The following is a 27,682-nucleotide window of genomic DNA, read 5'->3' on the forward strand; positions in this document are numbered from 1 at the left end:
CCTTGGTTCTATGCCTGTTCATTTCATACTCCGCTCTATCCTCTGGCAACAACTCACCTTTAAATTTGTTTTTATAGTTTTGACTTTTCCAGAATAAATCTGATTCCAGTTGGAATCACAGGATGTGTAGTCATTTCAGATTGGATTCTTTCACTTAATAGTATGCATTTCTATTTCTTCTATGTCTTTTCATAGCATACTTTTTTTAGCTCTGATAATATCCTATCATCTGTGTGTACCATAGTTTATTTATCTTTTAAACTACTGAAGGACATTTTGGTTGCTTCCAAGTTTTGGCAGTTATGAATAAAGTTGCTATAAGCTTCTGTGTGTAGGACTTTGTGTGGATATAATTTTCCAACTTTGGAGAAATACCAAGGAATGTGATTTCTGGATCATATAGTGAGAGTCCTTACTGATTATAGTGAATTCATCTAACTATCCTTGTGGTTCTTTAATTTTTTGCCTCACATATTGTGAATCTTTATTTTTTTTTGAGACAGGGCCTTGCTATGTAGTGCAGGCTGGCCTTGAACTTGCTGTGTAGCCCACGCTGACTTCAAACTTGTAATGATTCTCCACCTCAGCCTCCCAAGTGCTGGGATTACAGGCATGCACCACTGTACCTGGCATGTATTCTGAATATTTTGTTAGGTGTACACACACTAAAGATTGCTATGTGTTTTGGGAGTGTTGACCCCTTTATCACTATGTAGTGTTCATTTTAATCTTTGCAGACATTCTTTGCTATGAAGTCTGTCCTTTCTGAAATTACTATGGCTTCTCCTGGTATTTTAGGCAGTGTGAGGGATTGAACCCAGGGTTTATATGTTAGATAAGTGCTCTATCATTGAACTACACCCATAGCAGCCCTCCAGGGTTGCTTTTTTGTTGTTGTTTTTTGAGACAGAGTATTACTAAGTAGCTAAATTGCCCAGGGTGTGCTCCATCTTTCAGTCCTCCTGCCTCAAGCTGCTAGAGTTGTGGAATTAGAGATGTGCTCCACTGTGCTCTGTGCCTAGTACAGGGGTGTTCCTCATAGGAGTTGTTTGCTGCCATCTGAATATTTTTCTGTGGGTTATGAATAGATGAGAGATTTGAAAGGTATCAGGAAAATTTGGAATACATTCGTATAATGATTGACTTTGTGCCTGCATAGTTTGGAGTTTAGAAAGTTGATGGGTGAGATAATGTAATGTATTTTGTCCTGTGATGTTGTCTAGAATAGAACATTAGTTTCTTTTTTTGTTGTTGTTTTTTTCCGGTACCAGGAATCGAACTCACGACCTCACGCTTGCCAGGCAGGTGCTGTGCCGCTGAGCTAAATCCCCAGCCCCAGAACATTAGTTTCTGTAGTGATATTAAATGACATTTATATTTAGTAGTAGTGAGTGGTAATTGCTTATCTTCTGAGGCACTCTTCATTACTAGCTAGACCATGCATGGTCATAATTTCTGCAACGATTATGCACATGGTTCTTTTCTTTGTATGGTTACCTGTGTGGCTCTTGCCTCTGAAAAGTCATTTGCTTGTGGATAAGCCACCAAAACTACTTGTCAATATCAGCATGTCATGTAATCAGCATAGGTCTTTTTTTCTGTCTATAGCACTGTGATTTACATATCTTAACATGAGGGTCTACCAACTTGTGCACACAGTGATTGTTGTCTAAGACTCAATCATAAAGCTCAGTTACTCCTTTTATATTAATTCCATTGTTTTATTTCTCAGTGTTCATTGCTGACATACCAAATGTTAAGTTCTCAAGAGATCTGCCTTTTACTCTCTAGGATGTGGTAAAATTGATGAATAAGACAAGTAGTGATCCAGGAAAAAATATCAACCTTATTATTCTGAAACTCTGTGATGGAGAATGTTGCCTACTGTATGGAGCTAAATGGGATTGGTAACTTGACTCTGCAGTCTGGCCAACTAACTTAGTCATTGGCTTGGCCAGACCAGCAGAGGGGCCCCAATTAAAGAGGTGAAAATTACTTACTTACTGTGGGCAGTTTGTTCCTAAACAGAGGTATGGAGATGAATGAACATGTCTTCTTTATTAAATATGAACTAATTAATGGCAAGACTAGGGATTAGACTAGCTGGACTTTCTCCAGGTGGAGAAAGTATTTTTCTCTGTCATGTTTATCTGTATTTTTATAATTAATGTACTTTGGCTAGATGGATGATCTCTAGCCATGGAAGATAAGAATTTAGTGAATTTATATATCCTTCTCAGTCTCTTATTGTCTAATTCTGTTGTAATTTTCACTTTGTGAAGTATTGTGTATTAACATTTCACAGTCATTTACCTATCATATTTTCAATCTACATTTTGTTTTGTTGGAATTAATAACTGTTTTCTTTAGTTGGTCTTTATTCTAACACTTAGGAGTTCTAAGGTTTTCCCAGTTATAATAGTATATCTGTGTATTGGTGCTTAATCTACTTTACCTTTAAGGTTTAGTCTGGACTTCTTGCATACAAGTGTTGCTGCATTAGTAGTCATCTTAATATCTTACCTTCAGCATTAACCTTAGTTTTTCTTCAGCTTGATGTTGAATTAGATCTCCTTACCCAGCTGTGTTGCCTTCTTTCTTTTGGTATATTCTCATGTTTTGTAGAGCACAGATTTTAATTGCGTCTTGATAAAAAGTATATGGGAGATAAATATTTTGAGAACTTCCTTGCCTGTAAATATCTTTAATTCTACCAGCACGGTTAATTCATGGTCTGAATCGAGTGCATATTTCTATATTAGAAATAATTTTTCTTTAATTTGATGGCATTGCTCTTTTGCTTTTAGTGTTAAAAAGTTTGATGCATTTTACAATCCAAATCCTTTTTATGAAATCTGTTTTTCTTTGGAAGTCCATAGAATCTTCTTTATAGCTATTATTATGAGGTCTTACAATAATTTGTGTTGCCATAAGTCTCTTTGTATCATTTGTGATAGACATTTAGATGACTCTTTCAGTCTGGAAGTTCATATCCTTTCAACCTGGACAGTTGAATAGAATTATTTATTTGAATTACTCTGTTTTCACTATTATAGATTTATGTATAATCCCCATATTTTCAGCAGTGTGCTTCTGTTCCCAGCTATATGTGATGTACACCAGTCTGAAACTCCCCCAGGAGCTCCAGTCTTTGGCCATTGTGTGATGAGTGCAAGGTCAGGCTTCACAGCACTGGGGAGGTGATTGGAGGGTTTAACTATTACTTAGGCTGATTTTGGAGAGTCCTGGTGGTTTTATCCTGAATCTCACCCTTGTGGCCAGACATATGTGAGCCTGTTGAAAGTCTGTAGCATACTTGCTTTTCTGATTTTTGCCACTCTTGTCTTTGGATTCAGCTTTTTGAGATCTAAGTCATATATATTAGTTCTGGAAATATATGTGCACTTATATATAAATAAGATGAGGTAGCTGGTCTAATGAGCATGATGATACTAATCAGGAAAAAATGATATTTCAGGGGCTGGGGATTTAGCTCAGCGGCAAATGCGCCTGCCTGGCAAGCGCGAGGTCGTGAGTTCGGTTCCCGGTACCAGAGAAAAACCAAAAAAAAAAAAAAAAAAAAATATTTCTAGGAATCTGCAGTGGCATTTTGTTTATTTTATGTGAAAAAGGCTAAAGTTGTTAGAAGAGAATGTGAAAAAAAGTATGAATTCTTTTTTTTTCTTTATCAGTTTTCCTGGGAATCTGAGCTCTGTCCATGGACTTGGTTTGGAACCTCTGAATTAACTAGGACATATTGGTATATGAAGCCACAATCATCATTTTCTGTGTTTGTTCATTTTGAAAAGCCTTCAGGGCTAGGGATGTAGCTCAGTGGTCGAGTTTTTGCTTAGTGTATATGAGGCTTTGGGTAGTTCAAGCTCCAGCACTGAAAGAAAAATCTTAGAGACCCCTTTATATGTATAACCCTGATTAGCATTTTCACTCGTTCAACAAATATTTATTAAGTATTATATAAATGTAAAATACTGTACACCACAGATGTATTACTTAATGAAACAGAAAAATTCCTGTCTTCATGGAGTTTATATTTCTAAAGGAGTATTTATTGACTATAGTGTAGCCTAGATTAGAAAAACCTAGTTTGTATATATCACTGTCACTAGAAAAGTAACTGAGCTTACATATCCTTCTAATACCATCACTTTGTTTGAAATAGAACTTGGAAAATTTTAATTATAAAAATATTTATTTAAAAAATTAGAGAATACTGGGGCTGGGAATTTAGCTCAGTGGCAAAGCACCTGCCTGGCAAGTGCAAGGTTGTGAGTTCGATTCCTGGTACTGGAAGAAAGACAAAGGAAAAAAAAAAAAAAAGAAAAAAATTAGAGAATATTGATGGGCAGAAAGGAAAAGATACCCCGCATAGTCACTCATCAGAAATAGTCACTGTTAACATTTTGTTGGTACACCTGTCAGTCTCTTTTTTTCTCATATGTGAATGTACATTTAAATATACATTTCTTTAAAAAATTGGATTATGGGGCCAGGAATATAGCTCAGCGGAATTGTGCCTGCCTCACAAGCAGGAAGTCCTGAGTTTGATTCCTGGTATCAAACAAACAAGCAAAAAATTGGATTATGCTTTAAAAATTTAAATATACTTTTTCATTTATTTTTGTCAAGTTTTATTTGAATTTCAATGGTAGCATAATACTGAAAGTTAAGAATACACTATAATTTACATCTTTAGTTTGTTCCTATCATCCTCTTTCCCCACTGGAGAAATACACTGTGAATTTGAATGTTAAAGAATCTAAGTACTTCGTGGACATCTAGTAGGAGGTAGTTGAAGCAGAGAAGTATGTTAGAAGGTAAAAAGTTTTGCACATAGTGTACTGTTTTCAATTATACATTACTTAATATTCTATCTCCTTTTAAAAGTAATCTATAAATAAGCCGTTAGCTCTGGTATGGTTATTTGCAAATAATACATGAAAATCCTAGTATAGTATAAGTTGTCTTTGCTACTTTCTGAGCTTTCAGCCAAATCCCTTTGTTTACAGCTGGGATCAAAATGCAGAGAACTCAAAGATATTCATTTTGGCCAGTGTTACAAGATCTCAGATGAAGGCATGATCGTCATAGCTAAGGGCTGTCTGAAACTACAAAGAATATACATGCAGGAAAACAAATTAGTAAGTACCTGTTTTCATTTTCATGCTGTTGTTTAACTTCTAACTTTTGAATTCCTTAAACTTTGGTTGTACATTTTCTTCTGCCTTTTCTTTTGGTAGTTGAGAGGCAAATACTACTTACTGAAAGTAAAAAATACCCTCTCAAAACAGTGATTTTATAAATTAATTTTTTAACCGAATAGATGCTTGTATGTGGTACTTGGTTTTAAAACAGTCCTCATTAACATGTGCTAATGTGTCTTTTCTAAATTCTGGCATTACTTAGGCAAATTGGAAAAAAATTGATTTATCAAATGTGTCTGTGGTTGTAGTTCTTTCTGATTCCCCTAGGAATTATAATTATTCTGGATAGTTAAGATTTAATGTAAAGTTAGGAGTTTACACTTGTGAAATAGAGCTTTTTACCTAGCATGATGGAAATGACATTGAATAAGTTGGGACAGATAATCTCGATGATTACCTAGATTTTATATGTTAAGCACATATACTTGTTTTTGTGTTTCTGGTTTTGTTTTTGTTTTTCTTCCGGTACCAGGAATTGAACTCACGACCTTATACTTGCCAGGTAGGCACTTTGCCACTGAGCTAAATCCCCAGCCCCAAGCACATATACTTGTAACTCACGCATGTGTTTAATATATTTAAAAGTATTCAGTTTTCTTTTATGGAGATGTAATTCACATAAGACTCACCTTTTTAAAGTATATGACTCATAAAGTTGTACAGTTGTCACCAATAACTAATTCTAGAACATTTTTATTATCGTAGAAGACACCTGTCCACTATCACTCCCCTTTTCCCAACTGCTAATCTCATTTCTGTTTCTGTGAATTAGCCTCTTCTAGACGTTTCCTAAAAGTGCAGTGATGTAATATGTGGTCTTTTATGTCTGGTTTCTTTCATTACGTGATATTTTTGAGGTTCATTGATATCATAACCTGTATCAGAGTTTGATTCCTTTTGTGGCCGAGTAATATTCAAAGTCACTTAGTTTTCACTTGAAGGTATACCATAGAAGGTAACGGGAAAAAGTATCAAAAGAGTGGCACGAGTAGGAATTCTCAATATTGAAAAATAGCGTACAACTTGGTTGAAGATAACAACGTGTAATATAGCAACCACTGTTAATTCCTGTCATTTTGTTTTGAAACCCTGTGTCATTTTTGTTTTTCCTTTCTTTTGTTTCTATGTTGTTATTTTGTTATCTTTTTTATTCTCTTCAAAATTTAAGAAAAACGTTGACAGAAGGGCTGGGGACATAGCTCAGTGGCATGAGTGAGTGGCACAAGCTCTAGCCTGGCACATGCAAGGCCGAGTTTGATTCCTGGTAACAAACAGAAGGTTGACAGGCTAGTCCTAAGTTTGTAACATATTTATAAAGAAAACTTATTTTTAAGTTGCATCTCAAAAATATAGAGATCATTTTTTTGCCTGTTTGAATTATTTTATATCATTTGATAAATCTTTAATAAAAATGTTTCATACATGAACTTAAGTTTGGAAAGGTTCCTTGATGTATCAGCATATCTAGTGAGATTTACTGTTTTAAAACAGAGATTTTAGAAAAATTGAGACACTATGATTGAAAGTAAATGATTTTTAAAAACCATGTAAAGGGGCTGGGAATTTAGCTCAGGGGCAAAGCACCTGCCTGGCAAGCGCAAGGTCGTGAGTTCAGTTCCTGGTCGTGAGTTCAATTTCTTCCCGGAAGAAAAATAAAAAACAAAAAAACCCATGTAGAATATTTTCCCCCTGAACATTGGTAATAAAATTACTTCATATATTTTTTTACATTTAATGTAAATGTACTCAAAATTGTATGATTGTGTTAGGTCTTTTGGGTTAGAGATACTGAAGTTTTGACTCCTGGTATCTACTCACTTGCATTGTAACCCTAGAAAAATTGGTTAAGGTCTTTAAATCTCATTTGTAAATGGAGGGGTTTTTGACGTTTCTTTTTTGGGGTCAATAGTTTTGACGATTAAATGGCATAATATCTTCAAATCGCTTAGTATAAATTCTGATTTATTACCAGTACTAAAAACCTAGTAGTTTTTAAGATATTACAACTAAATTTGTTAAGCTGTTGGCTTCCACTTTACACTAAAGATAAATTACAGGATAATAATGCTGAATTTAAACTTTTTCTATTCCTTAAAAGTATTTGTTCATGTTGAGTAATGTTTGTTTTCTTGTGTAAACATGGAGAAACATTTTTTTTTGGTACACTAAACAATTTTTAGCTAGTGGTTTCCCAAAGGAAGCAACTGTTTTAAGGTTTTCCTTCACTTTCACTTTTTTTTTGGTCTAATACTATAGTACATTAAAAAGATGTTACTTGTTTAAGTACTGAGGAAATTGGTTCAGGGTTTAGTGTAATTCTTTAAACATTTTGTTCGTTCATTTGTTTGTTTGTTTTTGCAGTTCAGGCTGGCCTCAGGCCTACTTTGTAGGCCAGGTTGGTCTCGAACTTGCAAACGATCCTCCTGTTTCAGCCTCCCAAGTGCTAGGATTGCAGGTGTGTGCGACCATACCTGGCCTAAACATTTTAATTTCCTTGTGAATTTGAAATAATTTTATTAAATCTTAAATGTCCGTGCAATAAAATTCTCATTTAAGGTGCTTAGAAAGAAAATTTTAGTATAATTGAACTGTATTGGATTAATAAGTTATTGCTAAATAACTTCCCATAGGAAATTTGCATTTTATTTTTAAAATTTGTGAAATAAGGAGAAATATTTAAATTACTTGCAAAGCTGCAATTTTTAGCAGTTTGGCTGTTTTCATTTTGAGAAGTACTATTGGTCATTTAAAAATAAGCATTTTATATTAGCAACTAAGGGAGGTTTTTAGAGCAGTGTACCTAAAAGGACACCAAAAGAATTCTACCTTTGCTTTGATAAATACTTATAAGTAGCCAAACTGTTTGCTCAAAGAGTTCTGGAGCTTCATTGCACAGTTTTAAGACATTGTAATATGGTGTTTTTCTTCTTTTTTAAGTATAAACTTTTTTGAGTTGAAATAGCAAGTTGATTTTTTTTTATTCATTGGCAGTATTTGATTTAGCAAATGTCTTTTTCATATTATATCTTGGCCTTTAGATGGCAGCATTGTCTTTGTGCATTTTGGTGATAGAGCTTTTGTGTCCTTGATATAACTATAAAAATATAATGCCTGTACAGTTTCTGCTGATGTTATGCTTCCTTTTTAATTTTTGTCCTTTAGCCGGTCTTAAGGGAAAAATTCCTTTTTCAAGTCATTTGAAATATCTAGTTGTGTCTAGTTTATCAACAGGATGAACTAAACCATTTTATATGAAGTAGCAAGGTATTTGAATATTCTTACTTCTGACCCTGAATTAAGTAGAATAAATTTTAGAATAGGGGCAGGATTCCTATGTTTATCAGAGGAAGAAGTTTTCTCTTGTGGCAAATAAGGGCAATGATTTGACATTTTAAGAATTAAATGAGTTATGGTGAAACAACGAATTAAGGGCCTACATACCGAATCTTCTCAAAAGAAAATAAGTTTCTGTTTCAGTCATTTTTTGAGTAAGGCAAGTACCATACACCTAAATAGACACATTTTACATTTGCTATAAAACTTGTGTAGACTCTAGAAATAGATTTGAGGAATTCAAATGTAACCAAAAGTCTAGCATATTGTATGCATCTGTCTTCTAGTGATAGCTTTTATGTCATTTCTGTGTAGTACTTGCCAGAAGCTATTTTTAAGTCATTGTTAGGACATTATTTTGGTTCATATTCTGTTGCTATGACAGAATACTTGAGATTGGATAATTTATAAAAAATGGGATATTCATAGTTCCGTAGCAAGAAGTCTGAGAGCCTGATACCAGCTGGTGAGGGCTTTACTTCCGTATAATCCTGTGGCAGAAGGTGGAAAGGCAAGGGAGAGAAGGAAAGAGAGAGAAAAGTGAGATTAGGGAGGGAGAAAGCATGAAAAAACAAGCAAAGGGAAATCAAGTAGCTGTTGTAACAGTTTTACTCTTGTGATAAGTAACGGGTCCTCATCATAGCAGCATTAATCTGTTATCAAGGACAAGTTCTAATGACCTTCAGCCCCACCTCCCAGTGGTGTTGCGTTGGAGATTAAGTTTTCAACATAGGAACTTTAGGGTCCACATTCAAGCTATAGCAGTTGTATAATTACTGGGGATCTGGAAACCATTCTGTCTGCTTTTTTAATCTCCCCGTATCAGATTCTGCTTTCCTACTTTTTGGACACAGAAGCTCTTAGATTGGCTTTTTATTTGGTTATAAAATGATGAGGTCAGATAGATTATCTGTCATTTGCTATACAGCCTGATGTTTTAAAGTATTGGGGTTTTATGATTTATTTTGAATATGACTTCTGTGATAACTCTAGGGTTAGCATATTTGTTTTAGATTTGTGTATGTTATGTGTGCTTTGGTCTGCTATCTTTTTAAAATACCTTTTATTTTGAAGAAGTAAAATATCTTTTACTATGGGCTGTGAACTAGTAGAGATTTCTGAATCATCAAGGAAATACTAATGTATCATGAATAGATTTTAGAAAGTTTCAGGGAAATGTTAGAGATATTCTAGTTAAAACTTGATTCCTGAAAGTTAATTTTGAGCTTCTATTTTTCAGTCTCCTGGTTGATTGATACTTGACTAGTTTTGTAATTATTGTGGTATTTATTAGAAATCTGTGACTGCTACTATAACAGTATTTTTTAAAATTTTATTATCCTTTGGAGGTTTACATGGATGAGGTAGGAAATGCATTTGCATCTCTAAGATTTCTTCTGCCAAACTGGAAGCCTTTTAGGAAGAGATTGATGAAAACGCCAATTTTGAGTCACACTGAACCTAATTTAAACCTTGATCCTGCTGTTTCTTACTAATATAACTTGGGTTAGTTACCTTAATTTTTGTGCTTTCATTTTTTTCTTCACAGGAAGGATATACTACTACTTACAACATGTTCTTATCAATGTCAGACTAAATGAGATGAAGAAGATATATTTAAACACTAAATATATTTCATGGCCCCAACATAGGAAGGCTCAGCAAAGGGTTTCTTCCTCTCCCTTCCAGGGTTTGCTTACTGCAGCTGAGAATTGGGCTGTATGAGATCTCATGTCACCTATCATGGTCTGATTTCACTCATTTAGCTCCTGACAGTTTTCTGTTTTTGCCTTGCTGTGATTTGAGGCTGCTGCAGCAGTTAAGTGAGTAGACTAGTGGCTGTGTTGGTCCTTAGCTAGGATAGTATGTAAGATAAAGAAACATTAGTGCCAGAGTTCAAATGGCAGTAGCTTGTTCAGCTTTATGTGAAACTTGGCATTTCTGGATTCTTACTTCCACATATTCAGGAGATTGGTTGCCCTCTACCCCTCATTCTTCCACTATACTCCTGATAAAGTTTTTAAAACACTGCTTATAAAGTAAATTCGCTTGAAATGTAAGATATAAATATTTTGTACTGTGAGGAATTGGTTTTTAAAGTATGTCCTTTAGTTTGTAAAATGCTAAGCTTGTAAAATGCTTTTTTTTGTTTTTTTTTTCTGGTACTGGGAATTGAACTCACAACCTTGCGCCTGCCAGGCAGGTGCTGTGCCACTGAGCTAAATCCCCAGCCTAGCTTGTAAAATCTTATAGGGTAAATATTAATTTGACTTCTGTAGCATTTTTTCCTTTTAATGGATGACCATTTTCTTTTCTTTTTTTTTAAGAGCAGAATATATTTATTGAGGGAAAGAAAGCTTCTGTCCGAGACAGGGACAGAAGGGGACCTGAGTGGGTTGCCAAGGGACCTACCTTTTCTAGGGATTTGTATAGAGTAAAACCCCGTGGTGAGGCAGGTCCAAGATGGGAAACATGGGAACTCGCAAGGTGGGCATGAAGTGGAACAAAACTGTAGTCAGCCAATAAGATTACAAGCATAATTGTTCAGGTAAAATTTATTAAATTGGGATCAAATGGGTAAGAGTCTTGTGGTAAGAGGACATGAATACAGAACAGGGGCTTTTCCTGTAGGGGTTTGAGTTAGTGACTCTTCTGGCTTTTTCAGGGTGATTGCTACCTACTCAGAATATCAATTCTTGAGGTCCATCCCTAGGGAGGTGTGTGGGTGCGTTTGTTTAATCTTCTGTTTTGACGTCTGGCCCACAGAGGATGTGCCTGTCTCCCCATTTGCAAGGTATACCATCTTCTGCACTGGCTCCTTTGAGGGCACAGCCGTCTGACTGCCCATAACATTTCTATCTAACGCAGCTGCCTACAACATTTAATGACCATTTTCTTATATTTTATGAGTGATAATTTATAGTGAAAAGTGATACTTGATTGTGTCCTTCTAAACAAGGTAATCTAGAGATACTGAAACTCATTCTGTTATCGTGTACTACTGTCTATTTGAACTAGTACACCAAAACAGTGCAAATCAGACAGCTAATTAAAGGCATAAGCTTCTTTCTTATAGTTCTTGGGCTGGAAAGTCCAAGATAAAGGTACTGATTAGGGCCTACATTCTTACTGATAGATACATTCCCATGTGAAAATATAAAGATACTAATCCCATTTATTAAGGCTCTGACCTCATGATCTAATCACTCACACAGGTTCCCCACCTCCTAATTCCATCAGAATGAAGGTTAGTATTTCAATATGTGAATTTTGGGGTACACAAACATTTATACTGTAGTAACTACATTACAGAATTTTTTTTATTTTAGAGGGAAAAAACAATAAAAATGATACAAAATTTCAAAGCAAAATAATAGGAGATTAACAATGGTTAATACATTGCGTATTGTTATCTTCAAAGTACTTTACATTACAGGATTTTGTTGCCATAGTTGATACTATGAAATATTTATTTATTTATTTAAAATTTTTTCCCCCCGTACCAGGAATCGAACTCATGACCTTGCGCTTGCCAGGCAGGCGCTGTGCCGCTGAGCTAAATCCCCAGCCCCACTATGAAATATTTAGTAGTAGTTATCTTATAAATACAAGGTACTGGCACTGTACTCTTATATAAGGAATTCTTACAAACACCAGCTAATATAACTGTTCTTCCCTCTTTTTTTTTTTTTTTTTTTTTGGTTTTTCTCCGGTACCAGGAACCGAACTCATGACCTTGCGCTTGCCAGGCAGGCGCTTTTTGCCGCTGAGCTAAATCCCCAGCCCCTCTTCCCTCATTTTACAGGTGAGGAATTTGAGGCCTGCAGAGTTAAGTAACAACAAATAAATGCCAGAGCCAAGATTTTAACCTGTGTCAATTAAGATTCCTATACTGTTGTTTTCCAGCCCATTTGGTTGCATGACTACTTCACAGGTGGTGCCAGTCCACATAGGTTTGAACCAAACAGTAACTTCCAGCAGATACTACTTGTCTTTAACACACACACATTAGTTATTGTTAAGGGACAGGTGCTGTGAGAAATCAAAGGAAAGAACTTGTGTGGTGGTGCATGCCTGTAATCCCAGCTCTCAGAAGGCTAAAGCAGGAAGATTGGTGCAAGTTCGAGGCCAGCCTGAACTGCATAGTGAGACCCTGTCTCAAAAAGACCAAAAAAAAAAAGAAAGAAATCAAGAAAAAGGTAATTATAAGCATTAGTCAAAGATCTTTTTGTTAAGATGTTCGTTTATTTCAGAGGAAGCTTCAAGTACCAGTGGAAATATGTATTGAAAACTTCTGTGGGGAAATTGATCAAAATATCAAAGAGGGTATCTTTAATATTGTTGTCTTCAAAATATTGTTTAGAATTAATTTCTTTTTTTGTGGAGGAGGGGTACCAGAAGTTGAACCCAAGTGCCTAACTCATACTAGGGAGGCATTCTATCATGGAGCTATATTCCCTGCCCTTTTTGTTTAATTTTGGCAAAGTTTTGAAGGAGGGTCTTGCTAAGTTGCCTAGGCTGGTTGTGAATTTGCAGTCCTTGTGAGTCAGCCTCTGGAATGTAGGATTACAGGTATCACTGCTACAGTCAACTAATGTTAATCTTCATTCTATTTCTTTTTTTTGTTTGTTTGTTTTTTTTGTATTCCTTGTTTTCTTTTTTTTCCTGGTACTGGGAATCGAACTCACGACCTTGCGCTTGCCAGGCAGGCACTGTGCCGCTGAGCTAAATCCCCAGCCCCCTCTATTTCATTTTAATGGTATAATTGCACTCTTATACAGAGTTTTTCTATTTTGCATAGGATTTATATTTCTCTGACATTTGGGTTTAGATTCTTGTACTGTTTTATTTTTGCCAACAGATTTAATAGATATTTTAATGGGTTTAATATGTTATCTGTCTGTTTCTTAACTCTTGTTTCAACACGTACTGTATGCCAGGCAATGTGAGGTACGGAGAAATTTAAGTTATACTGACAAAGAGAGAAGCTTCTGCTCTAATAATAAGTTCTATGGAAATAACAATTGCACAAAGAGTTACTTCTGGGCAAAGGGTAGGGGAGGAATCAGATAATCCTATAAATTGTGTATGGAATTTGAACTGGGTCTTATGTGATATATAGTGATTTGATGATTATGCACATTTTTGGGGGGAATATAATTGCTATTATGGAGAATAGGATTAACAAAGAAAAGACATTAGAAAAATATGTGGGGTATTTAATAAGTGGTGCATGTTGCAGTGGTATTGTGTAGAAAGACCAGATAGTGGGAGAAATGTTTATATTGTGGTCTGGAAGGAAAAGCAGGGGCCAGGTTTTTAAATTTCTCGGAATGTAATACTAAAAAATTTTTGAAGTCTCTGTATAATGAGGGTTATAGCAGAAAGTTTCAGCAAACGTGAACTGTGATCAAAGTTTCGGGTCTTGATGTTTTTCAGTATTGAGAAAGTAAGAAAAATATGCAATACTAGAAAAGCAATGAATCACCCAGAAATTAACATTTTGTTAACTTTGCTTCTTGGATTAATAAAGCAAATAAACTTTTAATTCCCTGTTTTGCATTGCTGCCATTTAATCTCTTCCCAAAGGCAACTGTAATGATGATCTAAAATTCTTTAAAAATATTTTACATATATGTGAATAACTGTGGACAATATAGAGTGTTAATCCTGGTCACATATAATTTGTATGTGGCGTGATATGGTTAATTCTTGGTTTCACAAGAAATATATCAGTCTATACTTTGTGTTTTTAGTGTTTTGAGATCTAGCTGAAATGAATATGTAATTCATTCTTTTTATTTTGTCACATATATTTTCTGTCGGAGGAAACATTAATTCTCTTAAAAACAATTAGTGTTTTACTATGGTAGGAAGTATTGCAGAAAAATCCTGTGTAAGTCTCCTGTATTTATCTGTAAGAGTTTCTCTGGATATGTATATAGAAGTGTAGCTATAGTGTACTAAGATGTATACATTTTCAAATTCTACTATACAGTACCATATTGTTCTCTATTAGTAATTGAAATCATGGTTGAAATTTCTTGCTGATGGACTGTCAACTCTGTTGAGGGAGGAGAGGATTTAGCAGTCATCCTTTCATGTATCTCCCCTACCAGATATTGATATAAAATAGACATTCAGCAAATGTTGGCTCAGTGACCTATGGTTACTACTGAATTGAATACAGTTTTAAAATGTATTTCTTTTTTTTTTCTTTTTGAGACAGGGTCTCGCTATGCAGTTCAGGCTGGCCCTGCGCTCACTTTGTAGCCCATACTGGTCACGAACTCGCAATGATCCTCCTTCCTCAGCCTCCTGAGTGCTGGGAATATAGGCGTGTGCCACCACACCTGGCTTGAAATGTATTTCTTCAAGTTTTTTGAGAACATATTTTTTAAAAGATGCATTTGAGTGTACAAATTAAAGATTAAAAGTAATTTAAAGATGCATTCAATAGTTTTTGTTCAAGTAATTTTTTGTTTTGTTACTATAATAAGGTTGCCATTTTTATGTATCATATATATTCAGCCAGAGTCATTAAATGAGTATGGAGGGACAGTTGTCTTTAGCAACATGCAGTTCTGATTAACTAAGGTATACTTTCTATTCTTGTCAGAATTATGTTGACTTACATATTATTGCTGTTAATAAAATTTTTATTTTGTTGTAGTGATACTTAGAAGATCAAGTCTAATTAAAATAGAAATTATTTAATAGGATAATTCTAATTAAGAATAACTGCTTTTGGTTATTCATTATACATTCTTTACTATATCTCATCCTGTCATTCCCTTTTTAATCTGTTGGTATCTTTCTCATACAACTATCTTCTTTATCTGTCAGAGAACTTAGTAGGAACATAAATGCATTCTGTATTTGAAAGGCAAAGAAAACAATAAAGCATACATATGCATATGTGTGTATTTTTTGTTCACTTATGTGCTAGTGTTCTTTGGGGGGGAGACAGTGACTTAGATAGTATTCAAATACCTTTTTGGGGAAATATTTTAATTTCTTTACTCTGCCGATTTGCTTGTCTGTATTAGTTTGGTGACATTAAAATTAGTTCACAAAATCTAGGGACTCATCAACTGATGATAAGAGATGTTCAGATGCAAAGAATCTCAGGAGGAAGATAGTCCAGTATGAAAATAAAACTCTGATACAGATAGATACCCCAGTGTGAATAATAAAGAATTTATTATGGTTGAAATTAGTTTGCAAATACTACTTAGATGTTTATTTTTATTTAACATTTTTTTTTATCAAATGCTATATTACTTGTTCTGGGTTAAAAATGTAATTGATAGCTTATGCATGCAGTGTAGTTTTCAGTCCTGTTTGTTGTACGTAATTTTTATTTACTTTCTTTTGGGATTGTGTAATTTTACAGATCAGAAACACATTTGAGTAATCAAATTATGTCTAAACTCTTTAAGTGTGAAAGTGATGTGTTGGGCTTTGTGCTCAAGTTCTGGCAATAGTGGGTTGAGATAAAGAGTTGAATCATTAGGCTTAGCAAATAGAAATTCAATAAGGTGGGATGCCAGTGGGAGCCTGGGAGTACATCAAGCCTGTCATTTAGAGTACACCTTCCTCAGCTACCTTCCTAGGCTGTTAACCAACAAGTGAGATATATTATTTAGATTTCTGGAGACGTTTTTGCTAATGCTTTTCTTTATTTACAGTAATCAAGTGCTAGAGTTTTAGGTTATCTAAAACTTATCCATTCATTATTTTAGTGATTAGGCTTAAGGGAAGAATTGAAGAATTAACTTTTTCTTTTTTCTCTTAAGATTTGCCTTTCTTGAATACAGTTTACAAACTATAGTTGTATCTGGCTTCCAGATGATAGGATTCATCACTTTGTTATTGTAAAAAAAGATGCATTGTTGTAACAGTTATGTTCCACTTAGGCCTTAACCAGGAGACTTATTCTTCAGGTCAAAGCTACACAAGCTACACAAGTTATCTTCTCATCTAATCTTTGTGGTACGTACTATTTCTATTACTGCTACTTCTATTTTGCTATTTATAATAGCTCCATTGGCTTCTTTTGGTGTCTTGAAATTCTTGTTAAAGGTCTGAATGTGAAGTTATGGTCAGCAGAAGGATCAATGATCATGAAATGTTGGTGTGACTTCTTCTTTTTGATGGTATGATCTGGATTTTAGGAGCTGAGATATTTTAAAGCTAAATGCAGTCTGTAGCAGTTTGATATTTTCTTTTAATAAGTTTTTTTTAACACCTCATCCTATCACATTCTATTTTATGTTGCCATCTAGGTTGCAGAAAAGATCAATGTGATCTTGTTTTTAATGGCTACCATACTTGGTTACCTTTGATTTCTAAAATATGATAATAATAGAAGTCAGGTTGTTACTTCAGGAGACTTTGGGGCTAGAAAATTTACGGTGTCTGTTACCAAATTTTCATAGGCTGATTTTTGAGCATAAAATCTAAGTGGTAATCATATACTTTAAATAGGATATATAAATGAATATATTGAGACTTTGTAATCTAAAGGAAGGCAGTAAAAGTCATAGTCCTCTGAATTGAAGTATTGTTGGGTAATTATTCTTATCTTTTATTTTCTCCTTAATACCTATCTTTGAGACTATAGACAAAACATACATTGATATTCATTGGTATTTGAATGCCTAGTGATTATAAAGTTATTTGCATCATGTTTTGCTAGCTTTTTATTTTGACTTTTCTGAGATTCTTAAGCTTTGATTTGTAGAGTTTCGAATAATGACTCAAAATGTGTTTCCTTGTCTTTTTACTTGATTAATATTTACTTTATTTATTTATTTATTTATTTTTTCTGGTACCAGGAGTCGAACTCGCGACCTTGTGCTTGCCAGGCAGGTGCTGTGCCGCTGAGCCAAATCCCCAGCACCCCCTTTTTTTTTTGTAATATTTACTTTAATGAGTTGAAGATAATTTTGTAGTTTGTTGTTCCATAAATTTTAAGTGGTTTAGGGCCCAATTTTATACACATACCCATTATACATACTTATACCACTCTTCCATTTATATACTAAGGAGTCTTTTTTTATTGTAGGTAATTGTAGACAATTCCATTATATAATCTAGTATGCATTTCATGAATTACAGTTGTTTTAAGGTTGTTAGTGTATAACTTAATGGAGAGGTGTACGAAGGGTAAAGGCATATTGTACTGAATTCGCTCATGATCTAAGATGTTTCCAAAGGCTGACTTCTATTTTTTGTATTTAGAAACCAGAAATGTGCTTGCTAAAACAAGTATTTTCATCATTTCAGGAATGTGTATTGGGTCACTTCAAAGATTTCTATAGTGTTTTTTTTTGTTTTTTTTTTTTTGTATGGCTGGGGATTGAATCCAAGGCTTTGTGCATGCTAGGCAAGTGCTATACCACTGAGCTACATCCCCAGCCCTTCTGTAGTTATTAATGTCCTACATTTTCTGTGGTCATTTTGCTTTCTTTCGGTATGTATACATGACCTTTAAGCGCAACTGATTACAGTTTTTTCTCAAATGTTCTTTGAGTTTACCACATTTATTACTTTTCCAGATTATCAGCTTCCTATGGTTTGACTCATTCACTGATAATTTGTTGTGGGTTTGAAGGTTTCAGCTTAGTCATGTCTCCCAATTTAACTCCTTTAATCTATGCAGTAGGTGGGTATACATTCTTCAATGTTTTGACTAAATGGGAAGTCATTGGAGCTTCTTAAAAATGAACTTTTTTTTTCTGTACAAAAATTGTACATTTTCTAAAAATGACTTTCGGTGAAGATGAACCATTATATATTCAAGTCCATCTACCCCTTTTTGTTTTAGTTCTGGGAAAATTCTTTTCAAAATGAGAAATGCTTCTGTCTTTCCTAGCATGTCTTTCAAGATCACATTTGAACTGAGGCTCATGTCATTAACCTTGAATGTGATTGTTTTTTAATGTGTACATTAAAGTATATCTTTTTGGATATAAGATGCCATTTTTATGGACCCCTGAATTGTTGAAAAATGTTTCATTCTATAGTGAGGGGGTAAAGTGATGAGTCATTAGTGTTCATATCACAAGAATGACAATGATAATTTAAGGATATTTAACCCCAAGTAACCATATCCATTTCAACAATTGAGTAGTTTGGCATTTATATAGAATCAAATGATTTCTTAATAATGAAAAATGAATGTTGAAACTCATGGCATTAAAATGTTTGAATAGTAAATTACGTATTACATATTTTCATTCCTTGGCTTTCCATTGAGGATGCTTCATTTTCAGGATTTCAACGAGCATGTTTTTTTCTTTTTTGTGTTCAAAAAACTCTAGCAAAAATCTCTCAAGCTTGCTAAATTATGCTTTTGCTGCCTGATTCTTGAAAAGATGTATAACAAAAGTGCTAATATTATGTAGACAAGATAGCATACATATATCTTCTACTCTTAATAACTACTAGGAAGATGACAATATACAATGTATTAACTTATTGTAATTGTCCTAATAACTTGTTTTGAAACTTGGTTTCATCGTTATGTTTATTTTTTTTAAAGGAAAGAATACTGGGATGAGGGAAAGGAGAAAAGGAAGGGGAAAATATCTATCTATCTATATATATATATTAGCTGAGATAATTGTACCACTAATTTCTAGTGATCTATTCTTCCATCTGGTAATCTGAACAACTTTTTTGAAGATAATAATATGTAATATAACAACCATTGTTAATTTTGTATCATCTTATTTTAAAATTCTGTATATTTATTGTTTTGTGTTTTTTGTCTTTGTTGTTTTTTTTCTCTTCTTCTCTTTAAAATAAAAAAATGATGAAATTATTTGTTGCTTAGGTTGCATTTAGAGGAGTTTGAGTTTAGCATTGCAGTTAGAAAGAGGTAGATCTTCATTGTTTGATTCTAGCAAAATGTAACAACCAGACTGGCCTTCACATTAGTTCTGACATTGTATACCTTGAGAGTAATATACCTTGGCAAAAGTTACAGACAGGTGTTTTAAAAATATTTTATATGAAATTCTTAGTTTTACATTTTATTGTTTTTAATCTTTATGTTCTAAGAGTTTTATAGAATCAAGAAAAAGGGAAAGAATATCCCCTTCTGTAAACACATGAATAGATGTCAGTACAGTAGTGCAGTTTGATTCTAAGTGACATTGGGACAAAGAGAGAGTGGAAGGAAGAGGAGGGAGAAGGGAGGGGAGAGATACTGTGGGTTAGTACTGGTTCTGCCAGTTGCATTGTTTACCCTTGAATTAAGTTGTATTATTCTCCATCTTGAAGTGATAGCATTTTCTAGTATGGCTTTTTTATTTTAGAATATAGTTCATCCATGTATATGGGAATCATCTTTTTCATGTATCACATTCTATTTAAAACATTTTCTAATATACTTTGTAGTATAATGTTTATAATGTTTTAGTTTATAAATTCACCTTTTTTAAAAATACGAATTAACAATGGTTATTATATTACATATTATTATCTTCAAAGTAATTGCTCAGATTACAAGATATAGGCATGCAAAATTGATCAAACAATATAAGTACAAACCGTTCCTTTCAATGAACTAATAGAAATTAGTGGTATAATTATTTTAGCTATCTAGTGTGTGTATATATATATATATATATATTTTTTTTTTTTCTTTTCCCTTCTTCCCTTTCTCCTTTCCCCCATCCCAGTTGTTCTTTCCTTTTGAGCAGTTTCTTTTTTTTTTCTCCACAATATCTATTTTGGATCTTATTTACTCTTTCAGTTTCTTACACTAGAGAGACAATATGATGTGTACACATGTGAGTCTGATTTATTTCACTTATGAATATGGTCTTGAGTTGCATCCATTTATCTATAAAATTCTCGAGTTTATCCTGCTTTATAGCTGAGTAGTACTCCATTGTATAACAATTGTGCATCTTTTTTATCCATTCCTCAGTTGATGGGCATTTGGGTGGTTTCCAAAATTTAGCTACCACAAATTGTGATGCTATAAACAAGGGTGCACATATATCATGATGTAATGATGTTTTCAGTTCTTCTGAGAAAATACTCAGAAGGGAAATGGCTGGGTTGAATGGAACCTGTAATCCTAGTTTTTTGAGGAATCTCCACTGTCACACTCTGTGGGTTTTCTTTTCACTCCGTTGGTTCTTTTGATGTGCACAGACTTCAATAAGATGAGATCCCAGTTGTTGATTCTTTGAAGTACTTCCTGTGCAGTTTGGCTTTGGTTTATGCACTCTCTACCTATCCTTCTGTCTTCAAGATTTCTGCCTACTTTCTCTTTCAGTTCATTCATTGTTTCTGTTTTAATATTTAGATCTTTGTTCCATTTTGACTTTAGTGCATGGTGATAGACATGTGTCTAGTTTTAGTTTTGACATGTGGAAAGCCATTTTTTCCAGCACCATTTATTAAAGAGGTGAACATGTTTGGCTCCTTTGTCAAAGATAAGGTGGCTGAGTGTGTCTGCATTTTCTAATCTGTTTCACTGATCCTCAGGTCTGTTTTTTTTGCCAGTACCATGCTGATTTTATAACAGTAGCTTTTTAGTGTAATTTTTTCAAGTCAGGAATTGTGATGCCTCCTGCTTTGCCTTTATTGCCCCAGATTGCCTTTGCAATCACCTTTGTCTTTGCTATTCTTTGCTGTTGCCTTTGCTTTGCTATTGTGGGTCTCATCTGTTTCCAAATGAATTTTAGGCATGTTTTCTCTAGTTCTGTGAGGTATGCTAATGTTATTTTGATCAGGATTGCTTTAAATCTGTGTAACAATTTTGGGGTATGGCCATTTCCACAATGTTGGTTCTTCCTTTCCATGAGCCAGGGATATATTTCCATGTTCTAATATCCTCTTTGATCTTCTTTTTTAGAGTACTGTAATTTTCAATGTATAGATCTTTTACTTCCTTTGTTAGATTGATTCTTAAGTATTTCATTTTTTGGATGCTATTGTGAAGGGGTATAGTTTCCCCAATTTCTATCTCAGTGAGTTTTTCGTTTATGTAAAGGAATGTTGCTGATTTTTGAGTGCTGATTTTGCATCCAGCTATGCTACTAAATTTGCTTATTCTAGAAGTCTTTCGGTGGAGTTTTTGTGTTTTTCTAGGTAGAGTATCATGTTATCTGCAAATAATGATAATTCAATGTGTTCCTTTCCTATCTTTATTTCTTTTATTTTTTTCTGGTCCTTAATTGTACTTGCTAATGTGTCCAGAACTACATTGAATAGGAGTTCTACCAGTGGACATTCTTGTCTTGTTCCTCGTTTTAAAGTTAAAGCTTTTAGTTTTTGTCTATTTAGTATGATGTTAGCTGTTGGTTTGTCATAGATGGCTTTTTATCAGATTGAGGTAAAGACCCATCTATTCCGGTTTTCTGTAGGGTTTTTATCATGAATGAGTGAGCTTTATCAAAACCTTTTTCTGCATCTATTGAGATGATCCTGTGTGTGATTCTTATCTTCGGCTCTGTTGAATGTTATGTTTATTGATTTGTGTAGGTTGGACCATCCTTGCATTCTAGGATGAATCCCACTTAGGCATGGTGTATAATCTTGAGGATGATTTGTTGCATTCTGTTTGTTAGTATTTTATTGAGGATTTTTGTCTATGTTCATGAGGGAGATTGGCCTGTAGTTCTCTTTTTTGGTTGGGTCTTTCTCTGGTTTTCTTATCAGGGTAATATTTGCTTCCATGAATGAGTTAGGGAGAATTCTTTGCCTTTCAATTTCATTAAAGAGTTTGAGGAATGTTGGCATTAAATCTTCTCTAAATTTCTTGTAGAATTCAGCCGTGAATCCATCAGGACCTGGGCTTTCCTATTTTGGTAAGTTTTTAATTACATTTTCAATTCGTTAACTGATATTGGGTTATTTAGAATTTGTATATCTTCTTGATCCAGCCTTAGTAGTTCATGTGTTTCTAAGAATCTTTCCTTCTTCTGTATTTTCCATCTTATGAGAGTAAAGATTTTCAAAGTAAGAATTGATGATATTCTGAATTTCCACAGGATCTGTAGTGATTTCACCATTTTCATTCCTTATTATGTAAATTTGAGTTTTTTCTTACCTTTTTTAAAAAGGTTGGCTAGGGGTTTATCAATTTCATTTATTCTTTGAAAGAACCAACTTCATTAATTCTTTGTATTGTTTTCATAGTCTCAGTTGTGTTAATTTCTGCTCAGATCTTTATAATTTCCTCCCTTCTGTAGGGTTTGTACTTAATTTGCTCTTCTTTTTCTAGAATCTTGAGGTGTAGCATTAGGTTGTTTATTTATGGTCATTCTGTTTTCCTGTTGTGAATATTCACTGTTGTCAATGTCCCTCTTAGCACTGCTTTCATTGTGTCCCACAGGTTCTGATAAGTTGTATTTGCATTTTTTGTTTGATTGTCGATGCTGTTTAATTTCTTCTTTAATTTCATGTGTGACCCACTGGGGGTCAGAAGGGTGTTATTGAATTTCAGTGTGTTTATGGAGCTTTTATGGTTTCTTTTGTTATTAATTTCTAGTTTCCTTGCACTGTGGTCAGATAATAAGCATGGGATAATTTCAGTTCCTTTACATTTGCTTAACTATGTTCTTTTTTTTTTTTTTTTTTTTTTGGTTTTTCTCCGGTACCGGGAACTGAACTCACGACCTTGCGCTTGCCAGGCAGGCGCTTTTGCCGCTGAGCTAAATCCCCAGCCCCTGCTTAACTATGTTCTATGGGCTAGTATATGGTCTGTTTCAGAGAATATCCTGTGTACACTTGAGAAGAATATATATTCTTTTGTTGGGTGGAACACTCTTACTAAGTTCATTTGTTCACAGGCTTGGTTCAGTTCTGATATTTTGCCTAATTCATTTATCTCTTTGTGACAATGGGGTATCAATGCCCCTGTAACAAATGTGTTGTTGCTTATTTGGTTTTTCATGTCTATCAATATTTGTCTTACATAATTGGGTGGTCCCATATTTGGTGCATATATATTTATGATTATTATCTCTTCCTCTTGAAGTTTTCCCCTAACAGGTATATAGTGACCTTCTTTATCTCATTTGATCATTCTTGGTTTGAAATTGACATTGTCTGTAAAGAGTATAGCTGTCCCTACTTTTTTCTGGGTTCCTGTTGCATCAAGTATTATTTTCCATCCTTTTACTTTTAGTCTATGATTTTCTCTGAGTTAAATGTGTTTCTTGTATACAGCATACTGTTGGATCTTTTTTTTGATGCATACTGCCAATCTGTTTCTTTTGATTGGTGAATTAAGGCTATTAAATTGATGGTTATAAATGATATGTAATGCCTTATCCTTGTCATGTTAGTTTCCTGCTCTTGGTTCTCTGCTTTCCCCCAGTCTTTAATTGCTTGCCCTGCCTGGTTATTTCTTTCTGGTTATTTCTTGGAATTGTGGTCATTTTTAATCTTTAGAATATCTTTCTGTACTCTTTGTATGGTTAATTTGGTGGTCATGAATTTCTGAAGTTGTTCTTTGTCATGGAAGTATTTTATTTCTCCATTAATTTTGAGAGTTAGTTTTGCAGGGTACATCAATCTGGGTTGGAATTTGTTTTCTCATAGAACTTGAAATACTTCACTCCATGCTCTTCTTGACATGATGATTGTGTTGAGAAGTCAGCTGTGAGTCTGATGGGCTTTCCTTTATAGGTTTTTTTTTTTTTTTCCTTTCGCAGCTTTTAATATTCTGTTTTTTCTCCTAAATCTCTGAGATCTTGATTATTATATATCTTGGTGTAGATTTATTTTGGTTATGGCTTTTTGGAGTTGTATATACCTCGCTAACCTGTGTGTCAGATTCTGTTCCCATGTTTGGGAAATTTTCTGTTACTTCCGCAAATACTTTTTTTGGGTCATTTGTGTTGACTTCTGCTTTTTCATGGACCCCTGTCAAGCTTATATTTTTTTCTTTGCATCATTTTGCAGATGTTGAATTGTTATTTCCTGATTCTTTGTTATTTTTAAGAGCTCTTTCCTTTCATGATTGCTAGCCACAATCTTGTGTTTAAAATCTGAAAGTCTGTCTTCAGTTTCATTCAAGCAGTTTTGCCAGATATCAATGGAATTTTTAATTTCCTGGATATCTCTTTGAACCTCTTTTTGCATTCTTTATTTTTTCCTGTATTGTTCATTCAAGGTTTCCTCATTTTCCCATGCTTCTCTATTTTTTTTTCAATCTATGTCATCTTCAGATATGCTGAGCAGTTCTTTCATTATGGTTGTCCTTTCTTTTTTTACCTGGGAGATTATTTCTGATCTGATTTCCCCTATAAACTCAAGGAGTTCTTTCTTTTTTTTTTTTAATTTTAAAAATAAAAGGAGAAAAACATTAACAGACAGACAACCTTTTACAAAATAGCAAAAGAACAGTACAGATAATACAGAGTTACAAACAAAGTGGTAGGAAATTAACAATGCTTGTTGTATTACATATTGATATCTTCAAAGTGCTTTCTCATGAAAACAGAGACATGCAGTATTGATCAATCAAGGACTCACTGACAGTTTCTTTCAGCAAAGAAATAGAAGAGTGTAGAACAACTATGTTCACTGTCCTGTATATATCTACGTTACAAAATTTCTCCTTCTTTCCCTTCTCTTTTCCCACATCCCAGGTGCCCTTTACCCTTGAGTGTTTTCCTATCATTTCACAAGGTCTATCATACCTTCCGAGTTTAAATTAACTCTTTCAGGTTTTACACTAGTGAGACAATGCGGTGCTTGCACATGCAGGTCTGATTTATTTCACTTATGAGTATGGTCTCTAGTTGTGACCGTTTCCCTATAAAGGCCTCGAGTTTATCTTTCTTTATAGCTGAGTAATATTCCATTATATAGAAGTACCACAATTTTCTTCTCCAATCCTCGGTGGATGGACATTTGAGTTGCTTCCACAATTTAGCAATTACAAATTGTGCTGCTATGAACATAGGTGCACATATATTGCTGTGATATGATGTTTTTAGATCTTCTGGGAAAATACCCAGCAGGGGAATAGCTGGGTTGAATGGGACCTCTAGACCTAGTTTTGTGAGGAATCTCCAAACGATTTCCACAGTGGTTTCACCAGTCTGCATTCCCACCAGCAGTGGAGAAGGGTTCCTATTTATCTACAACCTCCCCAGCATTTGTTATTGGTTGATTTCTTAATGCTAGCCATTCTTACTGGGGTAAGGTGGAATCTCAGTGTTGTTTTAATTTGCATTTCTCGAATGACTAATGATGTTGAACATTTTCACATATGTTTATTTGCCATTTCTATCTTCTTGTCTGAGAAGTGTGTATTCATCTCAGCTGCCCATTTTTGGATTGGGTCTTTGAATTTGGGGGTGCTGATATTTTTTAATTCTTTATATGTTCTGGATAGAAGCCCTTTGTCTGAGGGACAATCAGTGAAATTTTTTTCCAAGTTTGTGGGTTTTCTTTTTACTCTGCTGGTAATTTCTTTAGATGTGCAGAAACTTTTCAGTAGGATGAGATCCCAGTTGTTGATTCTTTGAAGTGTTTCACATGCATTTTGGTTTTTGTTCATGAACTCTCTGCCTATCCCTATGTCTTCAAGGTTTTTACCTCCTTTCTCTTCCAATAGATTTAGTGTTTCTGTTTTAATATTGAAATCTGTCAACCATTTTGACTTGAGTTTGGTGATAGACTTGGGTCTATTTTCAGTCTCTGGCAGGTGGCAAGCCAATTTTTTGAACACCATTTATTAAAGAGGCTGTCGTTCTTCCAGTGAGTTTGTTTGGCCCCTTTGTCAAAGATGAGGTGGCTGAGTGTGTTTTTGGTTGTTTCTGTTTCTTCCAGTCTGTTCCATTGATCCTCAGGTCTGTTTTTTAGCCAGTACTAGGTTCATTTTATGACAGTAGCTTTGTAGTATAATTTCAGGTCAGGGATTGTGATTCCACCTACCTGACTTGTCCTTGTTTCCCAGGATTGCTTTTGCTATTCTGGGTGTCTTCTGGTTCCAGATGAATTTAAGGCCTGTTTTCTTGAGATCTGTGAGGTATGCTAATGTTAGTTTAATGATAAGTGCATTGAATCTGTACAGCAGTTTTGGGAGTATGACCATTTTCACATGTTGGTTCTTCCTATCATGGAGTTGTTTCTTTACTTCAGTTGCTATCATTTCAGAAATTTCGGTGTATGTCTTCCAATTTCTTCCATGTTGATGTCTCCTGGACTTGTTCTGGGTGGGGTGGAGGCCTGAGGTTGCCTTTTGCTTCTTCATGTTGTCATTTTCTGTTTCAAACAAAATTTTATTTTGTTTTCTGTGATAATCCTTGTGAGTTTTTGTAGTAGGTGGCTATATCACTAATATCAAGGCCTCTCTAGGAAAAGACTTTTCTTCAGGGATGTGTTCTGTGTGTAGGAGGTTCTTGGTTTGTGTCTGTCCCAAGATCCTACCTTCCTAATTAATTGAGAGTGGGATGTTGTTGTTTATTTGGCTTAGTTCCCAATCTTTTGGTGTAGATCTGTGGTGAGGTTATTACCCCAAAGTTTCCCAGTTTGTTATGGAAGGGAGAACAACTGATTACAACAGACATCCTAGCTAAAGTAGTACAATTAGCAATATTGATAGCATCAGGCACAATTTAGAAGCTGTCCAACTGTGGTAACTGTTGATTTTGCACTTTAGACCAAAGGAACAAAGTCTATAGTTATATAACAGAACTGACTGTAAATTAGAAGGTTGTATGCAAAGGGTTTCCCCTTGGTAGTATGTATTTACCCTGTGGTGTTGAAATTCAGGGAGGGTGGTGTGTAAGATAAACATAACTGGAAAGGAAGTAGAAGCAAGGCTGTAGGACAAAGGATGGTCACACAAGGTTTGGGAAAGTAGAGAAGGGTATAGAAAAGAAAGAATGAAGGAGTATTCAGGGGATTATCTGAACTTGGTCTCAGTTTGAGGGATTGGGTTAGAACAAGAAAAGAAAGAAAAAAAATTGAGAAAAGGAAAACAAAAAGAAAGTAAGATAAAACAAGATAAAATGAAATTAGAAAAAATGAAAGGGGTGATCCCACCCACCTGTTTCTATTTTGTGTGTCTTTGTCCCTAAACACAATGATGGTTCACCTAACCTACCACCTGTTTGTTCATATTTTGGGCTTTTCCATCT

The 27,682-nt window shown here is 34.5% G+C and overlaps 1 protein-coding gene across 1 annotated transcript in view; it reads left to right on the forward strand.

The window, feature by feature from the left end:
- Fbxl17 (F-box and leucine-rich repeat protein 17) overlaps positions 1–27,682 on the forward strand; it is a gene marked incomplete at its 5' end in the record, with an annotated part of 444,029 nt that overhangs the window by 19,953 nt on the left and 396,394 nt on the right. Inside the window, 1 exon segment of the mRNA XM_005382343.2 lies at positions 5,028–5,159. Within this exon segment, the coding sequence (XP_005382400.2) occupies positions 5,028–5,159 (132 nt within the window).

Source organism: Chinchilla lanigera, unplaced genomic scaffold (assembly GCF_000276665.1).
Source record: "Chinchilla lanigera isolate Chin_1 unplaced genomic scaffold, ChiLan1.0 scaffold00017, whole genome shotgun sequence".
Classification (NCBI taxonomy): Eukaryota; Metazoa; Chordata; class Mammalia; order Rodentia; family Chinchillidae; genus Chinchilla; species Chinchilla lanigera.